Here is a 25,339-nt window from a genome sequence, read left to right on the forward strand (position 1 = left end):
AAAAAACAAATCCTTCCTTGTTTGTTCAATGTATTTTTTTTGCCTTTTGGAGAAAGTCAATGAAGAGAAATTGTAAAGTATTTGTTTTTGGCCAGGAGCGAGAGGACACGAGAGTGGCTGCGCTGTGGGAAAGGGAGGAGGAGGAGGTGAAGGCTTGCTGCTGTGTTCAGTTTGAGTTTCCACTTGTTTCCAGGTATTTGATGAATTTCTTAGTTTGTCGCCCAGTTATAAATGCTTTCATTTAACGCATTGTCCTTCCAAAGTGGCGGCGGCTATTTCTTTTTGGCCGCTGCGTGCAGTTTCCTTCTGGAGCAGGGGTTTTTCATTTCAGTGACAATTTCACACGCCTGCTTGAAAGATGTTGTTGCATTTCGGTCACACACACGCACACCCCGAGTGTGACATTTGGTGGAAAATGTTAACGCTCTTTTTAAAAAAACAATGTGCTTTTTCTTTCTCGCAGTTTACAGAAACACGGAAGTAACACGCTGCAGGCGAACGGAAGCACTTGTACATATGTAGATTGAAGTTGAATTTTTATTTAGTTTTCTCTCCGCCCAGGAAGCCCTTTTTTAAAAAGCATTTTCAATTGAAGACAACGTTCAGTTTGGTTAAGTCATTATGTTGTGTAAACTGATCAGGTGGAGAAGTGGAAATCGGCGATGCTTTGAGTTTAACAACAGGGGGAACTATTACCACCGTATTGAGTCACAGTTTAGCAGATTGTATCTATCCTAACTGGATAGTAATTGTTAATCGAGGAGATCAGGAAAGATGGCACAAAGCGCAGCGCCACAATTGTAGTAAAAAGCTTCACCCCGTTCATCGCAAAATACTGTGAAAAATCATCGAAGACATGTAAGTGAGTGTTTTTAAACGAGTCAACTGGATAATGAGACACCTGACTGTCAATCACCACAAAGTGAACAACTTCTTGTCACCAAATATTAAACGTCGTTAAGCATGTTGGGCCAAGAAATCTCAAGGCGATGTGCGCGTGTGTTTAAGGGGAAAGCGATTGAAACGTTGAAACACAGTGATAAAATGTTCATGAGTGAACAGTGATTAATTTGAGACATTGACAGTGTGGTACTTAATGCACATGACATCCGTTTTGAGAGGAAATTTTCAAGCGCAGTAAAATTCAGTGAGGGAAATACAAGTTTGTAATGATTAGTTGTCATTTCCTTTTTCTCTTTCACTGGTCACGTTTTCCTGTTATCTCGAATTTAACATTCAAATTAAGCTAATACTTAATAATATGGATTGAGGAGACAAGTCAGCAAACATATTTGTCAAATCTTATGTTACCGTCTTAACTTTTTGTTTGTTCACTGTTTTATGAAAGGCTGAGGAATACTTCAACCGTGATTACTCACTGAACTGTACAATCAACTTTAATTTTTTTTAAAAAGTGGGCTGAACAACATCTAGCAGTAATGTATGACCGAATGTTTGATGTATAACCGAATGAACAGAAGGAAATTCTTTAACGTGATTTTTATAACAGCAAATCATCATTGAAGAGGGAGCAGGATGAATGCTGGTGATATGCTGGAGGGGCCTGTCCGAAGTAGAGCGACAGATGGAAGTCTACTGATGGGATCCAGTGCTATCCCCACAGAAATGACGGCAGAAGTTGGCCAGCCCCTCAATCTGACAGGTGAGAGGAGTTTTTTTTCCTTGTACTATTCAACCTCTCAAGAGCTTTCTTAAAAAAAACTTGCATAATAAATCCTGAAAAAGTACTTTTTGCCATGCGTGCCTAAATGGATCGGGAAATATTACACGTATTTAATAACAGAAGCTCTTCCTTTCAATGATAAGTTTATACTTCCTCTGTAAACTTTTTCTAAATATAGCTGTGAATTAAAAAGCTGAAGAAATATCTCAAATGAATGTCATGACTTGAAAATACAATTCCTTCTCATGAAATCAATAACTATTCACATTAGTGCTGCTGTTTCTGAATGGAATGCATGAAAAAAGGAAAAAACTCTTTCAAGCAGAATGTAACTGAATTCATAAATTTGCATTTCCAGAAGGCAAGTGCTTTACAGTTCAAATCGGCCTGGCATCAATGAAGTCTAGCTTAAAAGGCCATCAGAATGTGCATTTGGTAAATTACTTAATGGGGTAATACACAATGGATCTATTGATTGTAAATAATATAAGCCAAAAAAAAATGAAGTATTTTATAAAGGACAAATAGGTCACTCACTGTTTGAACAAGAATGTGTTAGACTGTGTGGGCAAGCTTTTACCAAATGGGATTAGCCATGTTAAACTATATCATAGCAAGAAAAGTATAGACGGAGTAAAGTTCCTACCTGAATGAACTGAAATGTTGAATATATAACAGCGTCTCTAACGGATTAAAGATCTTGATATTCATAAATGTTCACTTTCTATCCATATTTTCTATCAGAAAATAATTTTTTGCATCAGCTTTAAAAGTTGGTAGATTAGAATGGTATAATTTTGGAGCTTGCTCAGTGCTTTTCACTAAAAATTAGCAATAGCCCATTGTGGTTGGATTGTGGGTTCAAGTCCCATTTCAGAGCCATGAGCACAAAATCAAGGCTGATATCCAATGCAATGTAGACAAGATTTTCAGACACCTCGGACAGATGTTTCAAAAAACAAGCGTACCATTTCAGAGAAGAGCTGGGAAACTTGTTCCCAGTATCCTTGCCAACACTTATCCCTCAATCGACATTGCTTAAAAACAGATTATCTGGTCATTATGTTAGCAAGAAGTTGCTGCATGCAAATTGCCTGCCATATTCCCTACACTATAACAGTGACTGCACTTCAAAAGTCTTTAATTGATTGTGGAGAATTCCAGGAATTCTGAAAGGACTACCTCAATGCGTTTTTTGTTGTGTGACCACTTTAAATGCATTTTTGAGGTTTTTTTTCATTTATCCGCTGAATGCACATCGTAATGTTGTAAAAGGAAAACATTGTGGCATTACAGACTCAGTTGTTACGTACCGTGTTGTAAAGGATAATACTGGTATCTTTGTACCTTTCTACCTACTGCTGATGCTTCTCTTTCACTGTGTCACTTGATGTGACATTCATCTTCCAAGATTGAAGCAAATATCTACAAAGTATCCATGTTCAAACAAAACTACAATCATGATATCGAGACTTTGCAACCATTGTAAACTTCAATTGACTACATGTTGTAAACTTCTAATTAACTGTTATTTGAGATGTTGAGCGCTACTAATTTTGGTGTAGTTCATGTTTGCATCCAAGTGTCTTTTGCTCTTGTATTAAACATCAATAGGCACTGCTGTCAGAATCAGTGCCTGCCAAAAGACATGGCTTCAGACACTGGGCTGAAATGCTTTTCAACACTGCAATTTCACAGTTGCTTAACTATATAAGTACTTTTACCAGATTATGGGGGAATGACCATGTTACTGAAGAACATAGTTGTAAAGGTTGATTTCAAAGCAACTGCCCAATAAAAACGAAGATATGAGAGACATTTGCAGGTGTACAGATTCCAATTATATGGGATAATTCAGTTGTGCATACTTTACTTTTTGAAGCTTTGTTGGCTTATGTTGAAACCTATTTATAATATAACATGCACAAAATCTCTGATCTCTTATATGCTTGCATACAAATCACTTGAAAATTCCGTTCTCCCATAAGTTGTTGTTCTGCATTTATGGAAAAGTTCTGTTTGTATCCCAATAAAATATTTCTCTGTAGTAATGCGTAAACATGTTTGAACAACTTGAAGTTAAATATTGAAAGCAATGTAATTATACATGTGCGATCATGAAGTCTGAATAGAAAGACATGCAAGGGACCCTAGATTTTTATAAATTATTTTCTTAGCATATGGGTGTCTTTGCCTAGACCAGCATTTGTTTGAAAATAAATCATTGCAACGCTTATTTTTATCTGTGCCCTCTTTTAATTAAATTGAATTTAAGCAATCTCAAAGAGAAGGTGCGATAAGGATTTCACCTTTTTTGGAAAACATTTTCTCCTCATTTTGACCTCTTCACATCAGAGAATTTTAAATTGCCTATTTAGATATTTTTCAGAAAATGTTTCTTTCCTCTACTGATCGTCACTTCTTTACTCATCCTGACCCTTGTTGGGAATCGGTCTGTGGATGACAGCTGCCTCCTAGAGCCTTCACTAACTGTTATTGCTGACATGTGCCTGTGAATCTAAATTGTGTGTGTCAGCATGTTACAATTGTGGATGCATTGCAGCTGAGCATGATGCTTTTATTGGCCATCCAAGCACTTATGCCATGAATTTTCAACTTGATCAAGAATGTGGGCTCCAGCTGATCTTTCCTTCCCCATTTTAGGAACATTGAGGATAATAGCAGTACTTCTACTGTCTTCTTAACTAAAATAAGTTGTCATATCACTGATCATATGTCCAAAGCAAGGATATTGGGTTGCATGTAATGAGCCATTGGATAACCCAAAAAAAGGGCTTGCTCTTGACTGAAAGTAGCACAGGCTATTTTTCTTATTCCTGCGATTTTCTTTTCTGTTCTGCCTTGAGGATGTATTTCTCTTATCTCTGGTTTGAATCAGATCACGAACTGACTTAATGGAACTGCAGTGATCCTGCAACCTTTTTCTTTGTTGAACCAAACTAAATGTCTCCTTGATTAGAGTTCTATGTGACATTTCTTCACATTTCTCATTTGGTACAGCTGTCAGGTATGGCAATTTTTAAAATTTTTATGGAGCAAAGAATGTAGGGAGTTTTTTAAAATAAGTATAAAGTACAGCCTCATCGTCCCCTGAAAATATTCTACAATTCAAAATACCTCCTGTTCAGTCTCAGTTGACAATTTGCAGCATTGTCCAATCAGTTGCAGTTTGAATTCCTTTACCATGTTGCAAAATGCATGCAAGTTCCAAGAGTGGCCATATGCCTCTTTACGTGACTTCATTCATTTTAACAGTGATGAGTACTTTGCATGGGTGTAAGACACTGATTTGTAGTTATATAAGCAACAAGTAGTAGCTCAGGAATTGTCAATAAAATGTTTATTTTTGCTTTGCTTTTTATAACAGCAGTGTTTCAGCATAAAATGCATCAAAATTTATTCCTTACTTTGCAATACATGTGCTAGTGAAGTCAATAAATGAAAGTATGTTACAAGAATATTATTTAATTCCTTTCTATGTTTTCCCAGCAGAGATCCCTTTTCATGATTTATAGTCCACAGAATTGTTTTATGAGGTTTTCTGTTACAATTTGTTATTACACTGTGAGTTTCCATTACATATGCTACATCTGCTAGCATTTTTTGCCATCAATCGATGACTTTACTTGATTAAAAGATTGCAGAAGATAAATTGAGGCATTGCAACAATCTTCAGCCAGAAATGCTGAGTGGATGATCTCGGCCTCCTCCAGTGGTCCCCAGCATTACAGATACCAGTCTTCAGCCAATTCGATTCACTCTAAGTGATACCAAGAAACTGTTGGAAGCATTGGATGCCACAAAGGCTATGGCTCTGACAACATACCGGCAATAGTACTGAAGACTTACCGCTTCCCTAGCCAAGCTCTTCCAGTACAGTTACAACACTGGCCTCTACCCAACAATGTTGAAAATTACCCAGATTATGTCCTGTACTTAAAAAGCAGGACAAATTTAACCCAGCCAATTACTGCTCCATCTGTCTACCCTTGATCATCAGTAAAGTGATGGAAGGTGTCATCAACAGTGCTATCAAGCAGCACCTGCGCAGCAATAACCTGCTCAGTGACGCCCAGTTTGTGTTCCGCCAGGGCCACTCAGCTCCTGACCTCATTACAACCTTGGTTCAAACATGGACAAACGAGTTGAATTTCAGAGGTGAGGCAAAAGTGACAGCTCTTGACATCAAGGCTGTATTTGATTGAGTGTAGCATCGAGGAACCCTAGCAAAACTGGAATCAATGGATATCAGGGGGAAAACTCTTTGCTGGTTAGGGTCCCACCTGGCATATAGGAAAATGGTCATAAATGTTGGAGGTCAGTCATTCTCAGCTCCAGGACATCTCTGCAGGAGTTCCTCAGGGTAATGTTCTAGGCCCAACCATCTTTAGCAACTTCATCAATGACCTTCCCTCCATCATAAGGTCAGAAGTGAGGATGTTTGCCAATGATTGCACAATGTTCAGGACCATTTGCGACTCCTCGGATACTGAAACAGTCCGTGTTCAAATGCAACAAGATCTGGACAATATCCAGGCTTGAGCTGACAAGTGGCAAGTAATATTCGTGCCACACAAATGCCAGGCTATGACCATCTCTAATAAGAGACAACCTGACCGCTGCCATTTTACAGTGTTAGCATCACTAAATCCCCCACTTTCAAGATCCTAGGCGTTACCATTGACCAGAAACGCAACTGGACTCGCCATATAACCACAGTGGCTACATGAGCAGGTCAGAGGCTAGGAATATTGCGGTGAGTAACTCACCTCCTGAGTCTCCAAAGCCTATAAGGCACAAGTCAGAAGTGTGATGGAATAGTCCCCACTTGCTGAGATGGGTGCAGCTCAAACAATACTTAAGCTTAACACCATCCAGGACAAAGCGGCCTGCTTGAATGGCCCTGTGTCTACAAGCATCTACTTCCTCCACCACCGACACTCAGTAGCAGCAGTGTGTCCTATCTACAAGATGCACTGCAAAAACTCACCAAGGATCCTTAGACAGCATCTTCCAAACTCATGACTGCTTCCATCTAGAAGGACAAAGGTAGTGAATACATGGGAGGACCACCACCAGCATGTTCCCCTCCAAGCTACTCACCATCCTGACCATTGTTGGGTCAAAATCCTGGAATTCCCTTCTTAAGGGCATGTGGGTCAACCCACAGCATGTGGGCTGCAGTGGTTCAAGAAGGTAGCTCAACACCACCTTCTCAAGGGGCAACTAGGGATGGGCAGTAAATGCTGGCCAGCCAGTGACGCCCATGTCCAACCAGTGAATAAAAAATATTAAGCACCAAAACCTTCAGTAGTCCTTGTACCTCAGCATTTTTGATACCAATCTCATTTCATTCCCAGTGCATAGAAACTGACAAAAATGGAAATGTTCACATACACAGCTAGTCATTTGGTATCTGAAAAAGTTAGTGCAGTTAGCTGGGAAAGGCATTTATATCATGCCTCAAACATGCTAAATCAGCCGCGTCATGATTATGCAAAATTTCAAATCGAGCCATAGAAGACAATATTAGGGTAGATGATCAAAAGCTTGGTCACAAAGATAAGATTTAAGAGCATCCTTAAAGGCACAAAGAAGAGTGGTTCATGGAGGGAATTCCTGAACCTTGAGACTTGGCGACTGAAAGAGTCACCAATTGTGGCATAGTTATGCTTCAGAAACCAGAATTAAAGAAGCACCGATATCTGAGTGTGATGGTACTGGCGGAATTAGAAACAGAGTCAGAGGGAGGGGCAAGTTCATTGAAATATTTAAGAACATGGACAAGCATTTGAAAATGGGATCCATACTTGACTGGGCTCTGACAGGATTGATGGGTGTCTGAAGCTTGTTTTGAGTGAGGATGCTGCAGCAGAGTTTTAGATAATCTCAAGGTTATAGATGTTAGAATTTGGGCAACTGGCAAGGAGTGCTTTGGAATAGAATTCTAGAGGTAACAAAAGTATAGATGAAAGGAAATGGCAGAAACAGCTGATCAGTGGTCTCAATTTTGAGAGATAAGCAAACCCATCAGCTCTGATAAAAACAAAACAATCCTCAGTGAATCGTGCCGCGTCTGTGGAAAGAAACTGCGTTATCATTCTCATCAGAACCGTTCATCATTTCATTGTACTTGGAAAAGATTGCAGAAAACTTTAAGGCAGCAGTTTTTAGGATAGAACAGATAACTGGAGTATCTCTATATTCTTGAATGTTGCTAGAATAATGAGTATTTTCTGCAGTTGCGAATAGAACCTGATATTGCTTTTTGTGGCCCAACCACATCTGGCAGTGAATGGCTAAGGTAGCTTTTAATTATATCCAATAAGAATTCAAGAAGTAGGAGCAGGAGTAGGCTACATGGTCGCTAGAATCTGCTTCGCTATTCGGTCTGATCATGGCTGATTTTCTGTTGTATGTGCAGTTGCTCACCTACTCCACAATTTCATTGGTTCCTTGAGAAATTCTGTCTTTGAATATATTGAATGATAAAGTACCCACAACCCTCTGGAGTTAAAAAAAATGCCAAAAAATTCACAAACCTATGTGTTAAGAAATTTCTCCTCACCCTAGCCCTCTGACTCCCTCGCCAGAGGCTGTGTTTTTGTACAGTTGAGTTTCTGACCAGGGAAAATTACCTCTCAGTATCTATCTTATCAAAACCCTTAAGAAGCTTGGATGTTTCAATAAAATCACCTCTAGTTCCTTTGAAATCCAGAGACGATGGGCTCAGTTTATAAGTCTCTCAGCTTAGGCCAACCCAGTTCTCTCTCGGGAACGAATCTAGCGAGGCATTACTATACTTTCAAGGACAAGTATATCATTCCTTACATATGGAAATCAGAACTTCCAATAGTATTCCAATGTGATCTCGCCAAAGCCCTTTATTATTGTGGCAGGAATTGCCTTGTTATTGTAGCCCACTCTCCTTGCAACAGAGGCCAACGTACTCTTTTGCCTTCCTCATCGCATGCATCTTTTTGAATGCCTTTCAGAAATCTATGGCATCTACATCTAATGGCTGCCGCTGATTGACCTTATTAGTTACTTTCTCAAAAAACTCAAAATATTTACCACTGTGTCAACCCACTGCAATCAGGCAGTGCCCCTCCCCCACCTCCCACAACCTTCCAATGCCCTAAACATCTGCACAAAGTCTCTGACATGTCCCTGAGGCCACCTGTTCTTCATTATACACCTCCCCTAACAACATTCCACTCCATGTATAGACTTGACTTTGGATGTGCCTTTCACTGAATTTTCAGTCAGACTAATTTAAGGATAGGAAATGGTTCAGCAATGTGATCTGCATTCTGTGAAATTAAAGCACCACTTGCGTGCTCCAGAACCCCAAAAGATAGATATAATGGAAAAAGAAAGTACCTCAGGCAATGGGCCCTCTTGTGGAACAGTATTGCCATACCCATGGACTGGGAGGCCCGGGTTCAAGCCCCACCTGCTCCAGTGTGTAATAACATCTCTGAACAGGTTGATTAGGAAAACAGGTTAATTTTCTTTCACAGCGTACCTAGGGCACTTATAGAAAGAGACTTGGCCCTTTTAGATGACAAGGTGTAGAGCTGGATGAACACAGCAGACCAAGCAGCATCAGAGGAGTAGGAAAGCTGACATCTCGGGTCAAGACCCTTCAGAAAGAAGCTTTCCTGCTCCTCTGATGCTGCTTGGCCTGCTGTGTTCATCCAGCTCTACACCTTGAAATCTCAGATTCTCCAGCATCGGCAGTTCCTACTACCTCTGGCCCTTTTAGATGACTGTCGTTTTCAAAAATATTTATAATCAACCTGTTTGCGTATGTTGCGACATACCTAGAGGCAGGGACACTAGCACTTTGCCACAAGAACCCTTGTCACTTTTTAATGTGATTAGATTTTATTTTGGGTCCAAAGTAGAATAAAGAGATGCTAAGGTTTTCTGGTATGTTGGTAGTATCCCTACCTCTGAGCTGGAATGTCCTAGTTCAAGTTCCACCTGCCCCCAGACAAGTACCATAACCTGTTCCAACAGTTGGATCAAAAAATGAAGTGGTTGTGAGGACATGGCGGAGTAGGTTTGGAAGTAGAAATATTTAACTGCATTCTGTAAATAAACCTATTATCAAGAAATATGTTACTGTCTCTGACTCCGTCAACCAATTTGGGATCAATTTATCATGGCAGCAAAGGATGGTTGCTTCAAGGTGAAACAGAGGGTTTTTCTTTTCCAGATAAAAGATTGTAATCTGAGTTACTTCTGTGAAACAACTGACTGAAGGCAGGTATGAAGTGTTAATGTATGATCTCCCCTTGCTATTCTTTGAAACTGAACCTTAGACAGATGGAAAAAGAGAGTGAATAAATGAACATGGGTCATTGCTTTACTCAAGAGAGGACAAGGAATTATCTCGCCATTGTCCTGGCAAAAGCCATATTGCAATGAAGTACATTGTTTCCGTGAGTTGGACATTGACGAAAGTTTGGGTGCTCTGTTAACGATTCATGGATAAAATTTAAAAGAAAGATTATTAACAGATTCTTAAGTTCCATTTTTTTTTTAAATGGCTGTTACTCCATAGCCTATTGGATTCCACAATATGTTCGATCTAAACAATTGTAGAAATGAAGTTTGGAAATTTCTTCTTCAGTGCTTGCTCTCAAGTTGTTGGAAAGCGCTAAAGTGTAAATGGCAAAAATAGGACGTTGAATGGTGTGACGGAAGATACAGGGCTCCATGATCATGGCCTTGCAAAATTGGTCAGATATAGGACACAGGGTGTCATTACAACAGAAGTATCACATTCGGAAGGAATAAGGATGGAGTGATTTTTGTTTGCAGATCTGGAGGACAACAGGTTTGAAGTAATAATCGAAGAATGAACCCCAGAAATACCTGGGAGCTGTGAATCAGATAGGATTCAAAATAACATTATGAAGTAAACTGACCAAAGCAAAAACACAGAGCTTTTGAAGTGATGCCCAACATGGAATGTTTGGAAGTTGAAGATGATGTTGATCAGTCTGAGGGATTTGTACTGGGCACAAGAAGCTTTGCTCCAGAAATGAATGTACTTTTCTTGGGTTCATTTAATTGCACCATGTTGGACAGTGGCTGACATTGACAATAAGTGAATCGATTGTTATTTTGATTCAACAGCAAGGATTGAAGTCCAACTTGTTTCCGGTTCAGGAATGACATTGCGTTAAGGCCACGAAAGACAGACTGGTGATCCCATATGGAATAGCTGGAGTAAGCCACTTAACCAATGCGGCAGTGTTACCAACAGCTGTGGAAACTGTTTACAGTGAGCATCAAGTTATTTGCTTTCAAACCGTGCAGCAATCCTTTTGTTTTAAAATGGTTGTTTTCACATTAAGTCCAGAAGTAAAAATAGAAAAAAAAAGGACGTGGTCTTTGGACCTGAATGAGTGCAGCACTAACAACATTTCTGAAGCTTGACACCATCCCAGGACAAAGCAACCTGTTTGATTGGCACCCCACTTACCACCTTCAACGTTCATTATTGTGTAGTGATAGCACTGTGTACCATCCACAAGATGCATTGAAGCAACTTACAAAGACTCCTTTGACACTAGCTTCCAAATTTGTGACCGCTATCAGGTAGAAGGACAAGGGTATGTGAATTCTACTACCTACGAATTTCCTCAAGCCATCTGCTATTATGACCTGGAACTATATATTCCTTCCTTCAATAACATTAGGTCAAATCTTGGAACTCCATCTCTAATAGCAGTATGGGTTTACTTATACCCCAAAGACTGCTGTGGTTAAGAGTGCCTCATGGATTTGGGATGGAGAAAATGGTGTAATTATCTTATGAGGTGAGAGTGGACAGGTTGGGCCTGGAGTTTGGATAAACAAGAACTGATCTTATGGAGACAATTGAGACTCAGAGGAGGGTGGAGGTGCTGAAGGAGATACTTCTCCCTGTGAGACAGATGAAATCTATGAAACAAGGGTTGAAATTATGTGCTATTCCATTTGAGACAGATATGAGACATTTTCTGTCTCCAGAGGGTTGAGAGCCTTGGAATGCTTTTCGTCAGAGGATCAAGTCATTGAATATTTTAATGGCAGCGATAGATTGATCCCCGTGTTTGTCAGAAACCTAGGTTGTTGGTTTAGAAGACAGTGTGGAACTGATCTCAAACAGCTAGCTTATAGGTTCAACAAGTAATAGAGCGCTGACCTAGTGTCAGAGTCGACGATGGAAAGCTTGTTTTCTTTTGTGGGAGAGTCTCGGGCTAGAGGGCATAATCTCAGAAGAAGGGGCTGCCCTTTTAAGAGATGAGTTAGTCTTACTTCAGTGGTGGGCAAATTATTGGAAAGGGCTCTGAGAGATAGGATTTATGATCACTTGGACAGGCACAGTTTGATTCGTGATAGTCAGCATAGATTTGTGAGGGGTAGATCATGCCTCACAAACCTTATTGAATTCTTTGAAGAGGTGACCAAACACGTGGATGAAGGTAGAGCAGTGGATATGGTATACATGGATTTAAGTAATGCGTTTGATAAGGTTCCCTATGGTAGGCTCATGCAGAAAGTAAGGAGGCATGGGATAGAGGGAAATATGGCAGATTGGATTCAGAATTGGCTGACCCTTAGAAGACAAAGGGTGGTAGTGGACGGAAAATATTCAACATGGTGCTCAGTTACAAGTGGTGTACCACAAGGATCTGTTCTGGGTCCTCTTCTATTTGTGATTTTTGTAAATGATTTGGATGTAGGAGTGGCAGGGTGGATTAGTAAGTTCGCGGACGATACGAGGGTGGGTCGTGTTGTGGACAGTGCGGAGGGCTGTTCTAGGTTACAAAGGGACGTTGATACGATGCAGAGCTGGGCTGAGAAGTGGCAGATGGAGTTTAACCCTGAAACGTGTGAGGTGATTCATTTTGGAAGGACAAATTTGAATGCAGAATACAGGATTAACGGAAAGATTCTTGGCAGTGTGGAGGAGCACAGGGACCTTGAGATTCAAGCCCACCGTTCCCTGAAAGCTGCCACCCAGGTGGATAGAGATAGTAGGAACTGCAGATGCTGGAGAATCTGAGATAACAAGGTGTAGAGCTGGATGAACACAGCAGGCCAAGCAGCATCAGAGGAGCAGGAAAGCTGACTTTTCGGGCATACACCCTTCTTGTTAAGAAGGCCTAGCTTGTGTTAGCTTTCATTAATAGAGGGATCGAGTTCAAGAGCCGTGAAATTATGCTCCAGCTATACAAAACCCTGGTTCGGCCAAATCTGGAGTATTGCGTCCAGTTCTGGTCACCTCATTACAGGAAAGATGTGGAAGTGTTGGAAAAGGTGCAGAGGAGATTTACCAGGATGTTGCCTGGAATGGAGGGAAGGTCTTACGAGGAAAGGTTGAGAGCTAGGGCTTTTCTCTTTAGAACGACGAAGGATGAGAGATGACTTGATAGAGGTGTACAAAATGATCTGAGGTATAGATAGAGTGGACTGCCAGAGACTTTTTCCTAGGGTGGAGGTAGCTATTACAAGGGGGCATAGTTTTAAAGTGAGTGGAGGTAGATATAGGGGAGACATCAGAGGTAGGTTCTTTACTCAGAGAGTGGTAGGGGCGTGGAATGGATTGCCGGAGAGGGTAGTGGAGTCGGCCTCGTTAGGGACATTTAAGTGGCTTTTAGATAGGCATATGGATGATAGTATAAGGTAGAACATAATAAGAACTAGGACCAGGAGTGGGCCATCTGGCCCCTCGAGCCTGCCCCGCCATTTAATAAGATCATGGCTGATCTTTTTGAGACTCAGCTCCACTTACCCGCCCACTCACCATAACCCTTAATTCCTTTACTGTTCAAAAATTTATCTAGCCTTGCCTTAAAAACATTCAACGAGGTAGCTTCAACCGCTTCACTGGGCAGGGAATTCCACAGATTCACAACCCTTTGGGTGAAGAAGTTCCTCCTGACCTCAGTCCTACATCTGCTTCCCTTTATTTTGAGGCTATGCCCCCTAGTCCTAGTTTTACCTGCTAGTGGAAACAACCTCCCTGCCTCCACCTTATCTATTCCCTTCATAATCTTATATGTTTCTATAAGATCTCCCCTCATTCATCTGAATTCCAATGAGTATAATCCCAGCCTACTCAGTCTCTCCTCATAATCCAACCCTCTCAACTCTGGAATCAACCGAGTGAATCTCCTCTGTATCTCTTCTCAAGTAAGGAGACCAAAACTGCACACAGTACTCCAGGTGTGGCCTCACCAGGACCCTATACAGCTGCAGCATAGCCTCCCTGTTTTTAAACTCTACCCCTCTAGAAATGACAGACAAAATTTCATTTGCCTTTTTAATTACCTGCTGCACCTGCACTCCTACTTTTGTCGATTCATGCACAAGGACACCCAAGTCCCTCTGCACAGCAGCGTGCTGCAATTTTTTACCATTTAAAACATAGTCCATTTTGCTGTTATTCCTACCAAAATGGATGACCTCACACTTATCAACATTGTACTCCATCTGCCAGACCTTTGCCCACTCACTTAGACTATCTATATCCCTCTGCAGACTTTCAGTGTCTTCTGCACAATTTGCTCTACCACTCATCTTAGGGTCATCTGCAAATTTTGACACACCACACTTTGTCCCCAACTCCAAATCATCTATGTAAATTGCAAACAATTGCGGTCCCAACACTGACCCCTGAGACACACCACTAGCCACTGACCGCCAACCAGAAAAACACCCATTTACCCCTACTCTTTGCTTTCTAATGGTCAACTAATCCTTTATCCATGCCAATACATTACCTGTAATACCGTGCAACTTTATCTTATGTAGCAGCCTTTGGTGTGGCACCTTGTCAAATGCCTTCTGGAAATCCAGATACACCACATCCACAGGTTCCCCATTGTCCAGCATGCAAGTAATGTCCTCAAAGAATTCCACCAAATTAGTGAAACATGACCTACCCTTCATGAACCCATGCTGGGTGTTCCCAGTGGAACAATTTATATCCAGATGTCGTGCTATTTCTTCCTTAATGATAGATTCAAACATTTTCCCCAGTACTGAAGTTAAGCTAACTGGCCTATAGTTACCTGCTTTTTGTCTACTTTTTTAAATAGTGGTGTCACAGTGGCTGTTTTCCAATCTGCGGGAACCACCCCAGAGTCCAGTGAATTTTGGTACATAATTACTAGTGCATTTGCTATTTCCCCCATCACCTCTTTTAGTACCCTGGGATGCATTTCATCAGGGCCAGCAGACTAGTCTACCTTTAGCTCCATTAGCTTGCCCAGCACAGCTTCCTCAGTGATAATGATAGTTTCTAGGTCCTCACCTGCTATAACCTTCTTGCCATCAGTTTTTGGCATGTTTTTTGTGTCTTCCACTGTGCAGACACAAAATAATTGTTTAATGCCTTGGCTATTTCCTCATTCCCAGTTATTAAATTGGCCTTCTCATCCTCTAAAGGACCAATGTTTATCTTTGCCACTCTTTTATGATTTACATATTTATAGAAACTTTTGCTGCCTGTTTTTATATTTTGAGCTAGTTTACTCTCATAATCTATCTTACTTTTCTTTATAACTTTTTTTCTGGCTTTCTGTTGGCCTTTAAAGATTTCCCAGTCTATTAGTTTCCCACTGATCTTTTCTTTTTTGTATGTATTTTTAAAATCTGATACTTTCCTTTATTTCCTTAGATATCCATGGCTGGCTCTCTCTTTTCCTACAGTTCTTCCTTATCACTGGAATATACTTCTGCTGAGCACTGTGAAAAATCGTTTTGAAAGTCCTCCACTGTTCCTCAATTGACCCACCATAAAGTTTTTTTTCTGCCATTTTACCTTACTCCTCCCTCATCCCATCATAGTCTCCTTTGTTTAAGCACAGGACATTGGTACTGGATTTAACCTTCTCACGCTCCATCTGTATTTTAAATTTGACCATACTGTGATCGCTCCTTCTGAGAGGATTCCTAACTGTGAGATCACTTATTATTCCTTTCTCATTACACAGGACTAGATCTAGGATAGCTTGCTCCCTCGTAGCTTCCATTACATATTGTTCAAGAAAATTATTGTGGATGCGTTCTGTGAACCCCTCCTCAAGGCTGCCATGACCGACCTGGTTTGTCCAATTGATATGTAGATTAGAATCCCCCATGATAATTGCTGTACCATTTGTAGAGGTGGAGGTTAGATAGACCTTAGGTTTAGGGTTAAAGTTCGGCACAACATCGTGGGCCAAAGGGCCTGTACTGTGCTGTACTGTTCTATGTTCTATGAGAAATTTCTTCCTTCAGAGGGGAGTGAATCAGTGGAATTTATTGTTGCAGAGGGCTGGAGGGTCAGGTAATTAAGAATATTTAAGGCTGAGACCGACAGATTTTTAATCAAGGACCTTGGGTAAAAGCAGGAAAGTGGCGTTGTGGATTATCAGATAAACCATGATCTCCTTGAATGTTGGAGCAGACTCAATGGGCTGAATGGTCTATTGCTCCTGTTTTATGGTCTTATGATGTCACCATCATATCAGCCATGAGCTTATTGAATGGCTCAAGGTACCAAATTGCCTACTCTTCCTAATTTGTATGATTGGTAACTCACCATCTGATTCCCCGAAACCTGACCAACTCTACAAGGCACAAGTCAGGTATGTGATGGAATGCTCTCCGTTTGCCTGTTGAATGCTGGTTCTACAACACTTAAGATCAACATCATCCAAAACCAAGCAGCCCACTTGAATGCTATCCCATCTCATTCACCACATTCAACACTCTCTCCTTCTATCACTGATACAAGCTGATGCAACTCCAGCAGCAAGACGCACTGCAGCAATGCATCATGACTCCAATGACAGCACCTTCCAACTTCTTAACTTCCACCAAATCAAAGGGCAAGGGCAGCAGATGGATGGTAATGTCATCACCTGCAAGTTCCTCTCTAAGCCACACAACAACCAAACCTAATATGACATAATGTTTTCCCCTTGTCTCTTGGTTAATGTCCTTGAACACTGTTCCTAACAGCACTGTGGCTATCCCTACACCCTATGGGCTGTAGCAGTATAAGATGGTTTCCACCTTCATAACTCAACCGGCTTGAGATTGATTTAATGAGCAAGTTAAAATCTAGCCGATTATCTTGGTGTTTGTACCAAAAATACATTACCAAAACAGGTTCAAATCTTCTGCTAAAGACTGTGAAATGTAGCTATAGAGGGTTACCTCAGAGTACAATGGGATCTTGATCAGATGGGCCAATGGGCTGAGGAGTTGCAGATGGAGTTTAATTTAGTTAAATGTGAGGTGCTGCATTTTGGAAAAGCAAATCAGGGCAGGACTTATGCAATTAATGGTGAGGTCCTGGACAGTGTTGTTGAACCGACAGACCTTGGAGTGCAGGTTCATAGTTCCTCGAAAGTGGAGTCATAGGTAGATGGGATAGTGAAGAAGGCATTTGGTATGCTTGCCTTTATTGGTCAGTGCATTGAATATAGGAGTTGGGAGGTCATGTTGTGGCTTTATAGGACATTGGTTCAGTCACTTTTGGAGTATTGTGTGCAATTCTGGTCTCCCTGCTCCAGGAAGGATATTGTGAAACTAGAAAGAGTTCAGAAAAGATTTACAAGGATGTTGTCAGTGTTGGAGGTTTTGAGCTGTAGGGAGAGGCTGAATTGACTGGGGTTATTTTCCCTGGAGCGTTGGAGGCTTAAGGGTGACTTTATAGAGGTTTCTAAGTCATGAGGGGCATGGATAGGGAAAAATAGAGAAGGTCTTTTCCCTGGGATGGGAGAGTCCAAAAGTAGAGGACATAAATTTAAGGTGAGAGGGTAAAGATTTAAAAGGGACTTACGGGGCAATTTTTTTCATGCAGAGGGTGATGCGTATATGGAATGAGCCACCAGAGAAGGTGGTGAGGGCTGGTACAATGATAACATTTAAAACGCATCTAGATGGGTATATGAATAGGAACGGTTTAGAGGGTTATGGGCCAAATGCTGGCAAACAGGACTAGATTTATATACGAAATCTGGTCAGCATGGATGCGTTGGACCGAAGGGTCTGTTTCCGTGCTGTATATTTCAATGACTCTATGTGGCATATGCATGTTATGGATGATTGATATTTTGCTAGTGGCACCTCATTTCATATATTTGAGTATAGCTGAGCTAAATCTGTGTTTTGTAAGGGTTTAAACTTGCTTTTTAAGGTAAGGTTTTTAGGTTTTTAATTGAAAATGGAAACTTGGAGGTCGGTCAACTTTTCAGTTTGCCATCAAGCTGAGAGTAGGAAGCAATGATTTGAATGCTTAGAGATTTGGCCTGGATTTCATTTGGCTTAGTTTTGATGTTAAGCTGTTAACTCATGATTTGTACAAGTACATCGGTGTTTTATCTATTTTATTAAATAGAGATTTGATTGAAAATTAATTGGGGTGAAATTTCAATGCATGTACTTGTGTTAGGAATTAAGTAATAATGAGAATAATGTTCTATCAGAAATGCAATGTGTGCCATTAGTATTCCTGTCAGAAATATCTTGGGCAATATTTTGCTGCTGATTTGCTGACAAGAAATTACATTGACATCACATTTATATATGTGATTTATATGTGTTCTTAAGACATGTAGACCTTGCATCATATTCTGTTTTGTATTAAAAGAGCAAATTGTGAGTAAGGTGTATGATTTCTATTAATATTATTTATTTTAGGCTTTAGATTCTGAACTGGTAGCACATGGATTTTAGTCTGTCTGTATGAGAAGGTTTAGTAATTAATTTTGCAGTCTTTATTGGAGCCATGATTTTTAAATTAACGTCTCTCAGAGAGTTGGTGACGATATGGGCAGTTAGAAGTGCTAACATGAGTTTGTTTAAATTGAGAGATTTTTGTGATCATAGAAAGCAACCATTGAAAGGCATTTGTTTGCTTTTGGTTCAGCGTAATCACAATTTTTTTTGTTTCGGGGAAAAGTAACTCGGATTGGAAAGCTTTGAAGAAGTTTGCAGAAGACTGGGGTCAGATGTTAGACCACTTTCTCCTGGAGAAGGGAGTTTGTTCAGAAATGTTAGGAATAGCTTACTTCAGTGTAAGGGTTTTCATTTGAAAATTCCAGACCAGAGGTGTTTGGTTAAGAAACCTGAAAGGTTGATTTGAAGCTAAGAAAGATTAAGCTCAGTTATGTAAATAATCAAGGAACAGGCTAACAAACTGTCAGCTGGGAATTGAAACAGTTAAGTCAAACTTACGGATGTGATAGAAAAGGGAAGTTTCTCTCTGGCATTTGAGTATTGTAAAATAATGCTGTTGAGAAGAGATGTAATTGAGTTTGCTGTGTGTTTTGAAATCTTTGAAACAGTGTTATCTGTAAATAACTTGGTTTGTTTTATTTTATCTTTGTTCCTTTTATGTAATAAACTCTGCCTTATTGTGCATTGTTTACTTACATTTCAGTGAGAAATCACCAGATTAAATAAGCAAAGACCAAATATAATCTACCAAGCCAAACTTCAATTTTGGATCTGCCTTGTCCAGTAATAATATCAGTGGGATAGAACAATTATATGATGTTAGCTATCACCATGGATTAATTCCAATCATGCAAAAACAATGTGCAATTATATTGCTATCTGGGCAGTCAGTATAGCACATGGAAGTTACATAAAAGTGAAATTGACGTAGAAAGATCTTTTTCTACCTGATGTACACCATTGCAATCAAATCATTGAAACAGACAGCAGACTTCGAAGTCATGATTTATTGACTTGAAAATGGATTTGTGTTTTATTTGCAATATATTTTTTGTTTCCTTCTGTTCTTTTTCTATTTTTATCTCCACAACAATGTTTGTATTAAGGAAGGTAGGTATAAGATTTCTTTTACACAAATGGTTTCAAGGACATTACCACAAATAAACCACCACACCTTGCAAATTAGCCTTTCCTCTCTCTATGATAAGGAAGGACTTCAGGACATCCCAAAATGTTTTTAAGCCAATGAAGTTCTTTAATCTGTAGTCACTGTTGTGATGCAGGGGCCAATTGTTCTTCACTTTATTCATCCCTCTACTAATGCTGTATTTAGATATACAATTGGCTTCCTCGAGCAGTTCTCAATACCGACTTCCATATGTGTAATCGTAGAAATCACCTTTTTTAGATTCTCCTTTCGCAGCCTTTATTCACATAGTTACAGTACAACTGCAAGCTGGCAATGACTGGAACCTACTCCAGTGACTGTGGAAAGCTCATGCAATTAGGTGGTTCAAATAGTTCTCGTTGCCTAAAATGTAGGTGCATTAAAAGTAAAGTGCTAATTTGTTTAGCATTTATCTTGCTGTCAGTGGCAACACTGTCATTTCTAGCATGGATTGAAAGCACCTGCTTGGCTGACACACACTACTTTTGGCAGAAGATGCACTCTTATTTATATTGGTAGATTTGGAGTGGAGCTGCAGAGAAGCTGAACGTGAAAGTACTGCAGTTTCTTCTGTGAGGATCGGAGATGTGACCTTGTGTTCTTCTGTTTAGAAGCAAAAATATAGAAATCTGCATAATGGTTGGTTAAGACTCTCTTCCATTGCTTCCCAGTTTTGCTAATTGGATACATTGCCAGAAAATGCCTTGCCCATCAACATTGGTAAGCTGGAATGCTGAAAGATGTGTATTTTATTTGTAAACCCTTACATTCTTCTTACTTGCTTTCTAAAACATGAAATGACTCCATTTCTGTGATAACTGCGGTAGGTTTACTACAGGGAAACTGAATAAGTGCAAGATGGAGACTAAACAGCAGTTTATAGGGTAGATGGTGAATGCTAGGGCAAGTATGGTGCAGAGCATAAACATCGCACAGGTCTGTCAGGATGAATGACCTTTCTCAGTGCTATAAAACTCCATGTATTTTGTGTAAGAAAGTCAGAATAACAACTTGAATTTCTTGTTTGTAGACTTTTCTCAGAATATGGGTGTGGACTAGAAATGTAGTCATTGCACTGCTGGCCTTTTTGAATTGGCTGATAAACACTCTGGCTGTGATTAGGAAATATTACAACCCTGTAATGGCATGTTTATATTTCTGAATCAGTGATTGATAGGAGGTTGTTCTTTTGCCACAGGTGGCAGTAACGTCGCTTCATATTACTGTTCTAATAATATTATTATTGGTCATGATGCTAGATCTGCCAGCACACACTGTTATTATTCCACTGAAATTGACACAACCTAAGAGTCAAAACACGGACAGAATATTGTGAAAATCCAGAAATGTTAGTTATTGGATGCCTCTTCAGTGGATACACTCTTCAGCTACTCTGACAGCGCAACCTAGTAAACATCCTGTGAATTCACAAGAACTCCCAATGTTCCACTTTAGTATCATTGGAAAAACCCTAGTTTTAAATGACATACCAATTTCATAATTGCTGCTGAAAACCTCTATTGGCCTTGATTTTTCATTTGCAGATAACTAATTTTTTCTGCATTAAACAACAATCCACTTTTGTTTGCTTTTGGTAATGGCTGGGCTAATAATTACTCTTTAAGGGCAGCATTTTATGATACAATCTTGATACTAATTGACGTCTTTCATTTCTGCAGCTACAAACTTCCTGTTTACTCCCTGCTAAGTAAGACAGTGTTTACACATTTTTTATTCCAAAATGCAAATACCTATTAACTTGTCATTTGATAAACTTATCTTTGCTTGCAAAGTTAACTGGATGTTTACAGAAGTGTTATTTATTGCAATATTTCATTAATTTCTGAGATTCCCACCTCTGGCACGTTCGAAGTTTTTTAACATACATGAAAATCGTTTTTGTTGCTCAGTAGCAGCAGTGTGTATGATCTAAAAGATGCACTAGAGAAATTCACCAAAGATCCTTAGATAGCATCTTCAAAACTCATAACCACTTGCGTCTAGAAGGACAGCAGATACATGGGAACACCACCACCTGCAAGACTCCCCCCAAGACACTGACAGTCCTGACTTGGAAATATTTCACCGTTTCTTCACAGTTGCTAGGTCAAAATCCTGGAATTCCCTCCCTAACGGCCTTGTGGGTAAACCTGCAGAATGTGGACTGCAGAAGTGCAAGACGGCAGCTCACCATCATCTCAACGGCAACCAGGGGCAAGCTGTAAATGCTGGCCAGTCAGTGATACTCGCGTCTCATGAATGGATTCAAAACAAGTCATGGTATATCTCAAAAGCAAATGTATTTAGGACTGTGATTAATTTGACTTAATTTGTAGATGTCAGATATACAACAATATAGCTCAGCTGATTTTTTTTGGCTACTTCCCTTCAGCTTGCTTAACTATTTGAGTGTTTATGGTAGTTCCCTGATAAGTTTAAACTAAAAACAATTTGCAGAATCTTTCGTTTAGTTTATTGTTAGTTTACTTTAAACCTGCAGAATATGTCATGTATATTTTCACCTTGAACTTTATTTGGTTCCATTCAACTGAATGTTTTAGCTTACAGGAATGGTCATTGCATTACATCTGTTTTTACGTAAGCATATAATCCTAATGATATTGTTCCTATGTCAAAATAATTAAATTGTTAAACATTCACTGTCATTTTCATTTAAACAAATTGAACAGAATGAAAATAGCTTTGAGTAGTTTAAAATGATTTTTCTCTTTTATTTCTCCATGACCTTTTAAGTAAGTAATTCAGAAGGAGGAACGATGATGTCTGAAGAAAAAGGCTGGCAGGCTGTGCCAATCAAAATTGAAAGAATGGATGAAGAAGCTGAATCAAGCAGTGCAGCTGATGTGCAGGACTTCGATATATATAGTGCCATGGAATGGAAAAATGGAGTGGGTATCTTGCCTGGCAGTGACCTAAAGGTATGTATCTTTAACTTGAGCTTTTAAATTTTCTAGTCTTTCATTTCCCCTTCAAATTTCTGCATAGAATAATTATAGTGACAATAAGCTTTCATCTTCAGAAAAAAAACACAACCAAATATACAACGATCATTCAACAAACAGAGTACGTGTATGTAGCAAGTTAAAGTTAACTTAAAAAAAAAACCCACGTTTTTGTATTTATTGCCAAGATTATTCAGCTAAAATACAGTGGTATTGAGTCAGGAAAGAGGTTTGTTCGGGTTTTATTGGAACTGTTGAACATCTGTTGCACTGTCTGGAAGTTGTCGACATGGTAGCAGTAGCTGCTGTTGCTTCTGTAGGAGATGTACTTCTTTGGGATGTCACACTTGTCTGTCTTGTGCCATTGTCACATATCTACCGTAGCTTGTCTGCAATTGCCCTGTAATACCCATCATCCAACTACGCCAAGGCTGACCCCTCTTCCTGTCCAACACTTTACTCTCAAGAATCTGTAGCTTTTCAGCTCTGAACAAATACATTTTCCTTTTTGGATGTCACATTTTAGAGTTCTTCTTGCTCTTGACATTTCATGATTCTTATTGTCCTAACGTGAATTTTTAACCCGCTGTGTCTGAATTTTAAATGCCCCTATTTTCTTTCATAGATCTTCACCTGTTGTCCAGGTGGCACCAGACTGTGGTGATAGAACATTTTCCATTGTATCTCCCTAGATATATGTGACAATAAATCATTCGTTCATTCAGGTTTCAGAGACATACATGAAATTGAATGAATTTAGCACCGTGTATTTTTTGCCTTGTTACCAGGTTGAAGTTACTTTTCAACACATCCTTCATCGTCACATAATTACATAATTGCATCTTTATCCTTCTTTTCACTCAAACGTCACATCTGCAATCTTCTGGAAACATTTGTGCTAAATTGACAAACTCATCTATTTATTCCAATGTAACCCCATGTGAATTTTCATTTATTTTTCTAATGTATTCTAACTATCATTGTTTTGTCTTATTGATGTTCATGCTTAATCCATTTTCAAAATGTTCAGATTTTGTTTAATCAATGATAATTTGCCAGGCCTTAATGATTCAGGAAGGAATGCTGAGTTGAAAGCGCATTGCAAGTTTATGTTCTTGCCTCCAACTCTTTGTCCTGCAAATGCATCAGATTCTTTGAATATTTGCACTGTGTACAGATTAAGTTAATTTGGTGATAGTACAAAGCCTTGTTATATGCCTCTCTTTGCTTGAAACAGCAGCAATGACAGCATGATCACTGCCAACCATTCATTGACCCATAACACATTGCAATTCCTGACAAATAAACTTATTTATTATTTAAATGATTTAAAGTTGGGGTCAAAGAGCTAGATGCCAGCAACTTTGGGTCTGGCACTGAAGGTGATTAGGAGCTGTACATTTGCATCATTGTGGTTTAAACTTAAAGCTTGGCTTATTTGTAAGACATTTTTTGTGATTAACTCTGAACTTGGTGATTTACAGGAACTGTTAATTGTCATGCCATAGGACTATCGTTGGGAAAATGATCTTAGTAGCTATACCTAATATTTGGCTCTAAAACAATTAGAACTAAATATCCCTGGATTCAAGGTGTTCAGGAAAGTATTTTGAAGGAAACATAGAGAGAATAGCCAGAGGTAGTATCCTAGATGGGTCAAAGAGTAAATGTTGGTTTGAATTAAAAATAACAGCAAGGAGAGTGTATTCTATAGGTGACCAAAAAATGAAAAAGCATATTTTGGAACAAACCTATAAGGAAATTGCAGAGAGGTGTGAGAAGTATAGGGCAACAATAATGGTGGATTGCAAATATGCTGTGATAGATTGGGATAATAATAGCGTGAAGGGGAAAGAGGAACATAGAACAGTACAGCACACAACCAGGTCCTTCAACCCATTTGTGCCGATTTATGATGCATTCTAAACTAATCCTACCTGCCTGCACATGGTCTAGATACATCTATTCTCTGCCTGTTCATTTGTCTTTTTAAATGTCTCTTAAACGTAGTGATCACTTTTGCTTCTCCAGTCTCCATTGATTGTGTCAGTGCACCTACCACCCTCTGCGTAAAAGACTTGCCTTGCACATCTCTTTTAAACTTTCCTCCTCTCACCTTAAGCCTATTCCTCATAGTCTCTGACATTTTCATCCCGGGACTCTGACTATCCACCTATCCAGGCCTCCCATAATTTTATGAACTTCTCTCAGGGCACCCCTCAGCCTCCGATGTTCTAGTGAAAGTAGTCCAACTTTGTCCAAACTCTCCTCAAAGCTAATACGCTCCAATCCAAGCAACGTCCTCTTTTTAGAGACAGCACAGTGTGGAGCTGGAGGAACACAGCAGGCCAGGCGACATCAGAGGAGCAGGAAAATTGGTGTTTTGGGCTGGGGCACTCCCCCCAACATCTTCTCCTTCACCCTTTCCAAAGCCTCACATCCTTCCAATAGTGCTATGACCAGATTTACACACAGTACTCCAAATGTGGCCTAACTCAAGCGTGAAGCTTGTTTAGAAAATAGATTCAAAATCGTAATATGTAATTTTTTTTTGCCCACAAATGTTGAGTTTTGTTGTTAGTTATTTTTTGGCGCAGATAGGCGATTTCACAGATACAGAGGATTTACTGTATATAACAACTTCTTGACTGTCACTGAGTCAAAGTCCTGGAACTCCCTCCCAAACAGTTTTGTAGGTGTTCCAACACAAAATGAACGGCAGCGATTTAAAAAGATGGTTCACCATCACCTTCTCAAGGAAAA

At 39.7% G+C, this 25,339-nt stretch overlaps 1 protein-coding gene across 1 annotated transcript in view; it reads left to right on the top strand.

The window, feature by feature from the left end:
* Window positions 1–427: 427 nt before the first annotated feature.
* LOC109916719 (lethal(3)malignant brain tumor-like protein 3) overlaps window positions 428–25,339 on the top strand; it is a 261,219-nt gene continuing 236,307 nt past the window's right edge. Inside the window, exons 1-3 of the mRNA XM_048595657.1 lie at window positions 428–858; window positions 1,511–1,663; window positions 22,368–22,552. Of these exons, the coding sequence (XP_048451614.1) occupies window positions 1,537–1,663; window positions 22,368–22,552 (312 nt within the window). The 5' untranslated portion in view covers window positions 428–858; window positions 1,511–1,536. The remainder of the gene's footprint in view (window positions 859–1,510; window positions 1,664–22,367; window positions 22,553–25,339) is intronic.

This window comes from Rhincodon typus, chromosome 4 (assembly GCF_021869965.1).
Source record: "Rhincodon typus isolate 14 chromosome 4, sRhiTyp1.1, whole genome shotgun sequence".
NCBI classification, from domain to species: Eukaryota; Metazoa; Chordata; class Chondrichthyes; order Orectolobiformes; family Rhincodontidae; genus Rhincodon; species Rhincodon typus.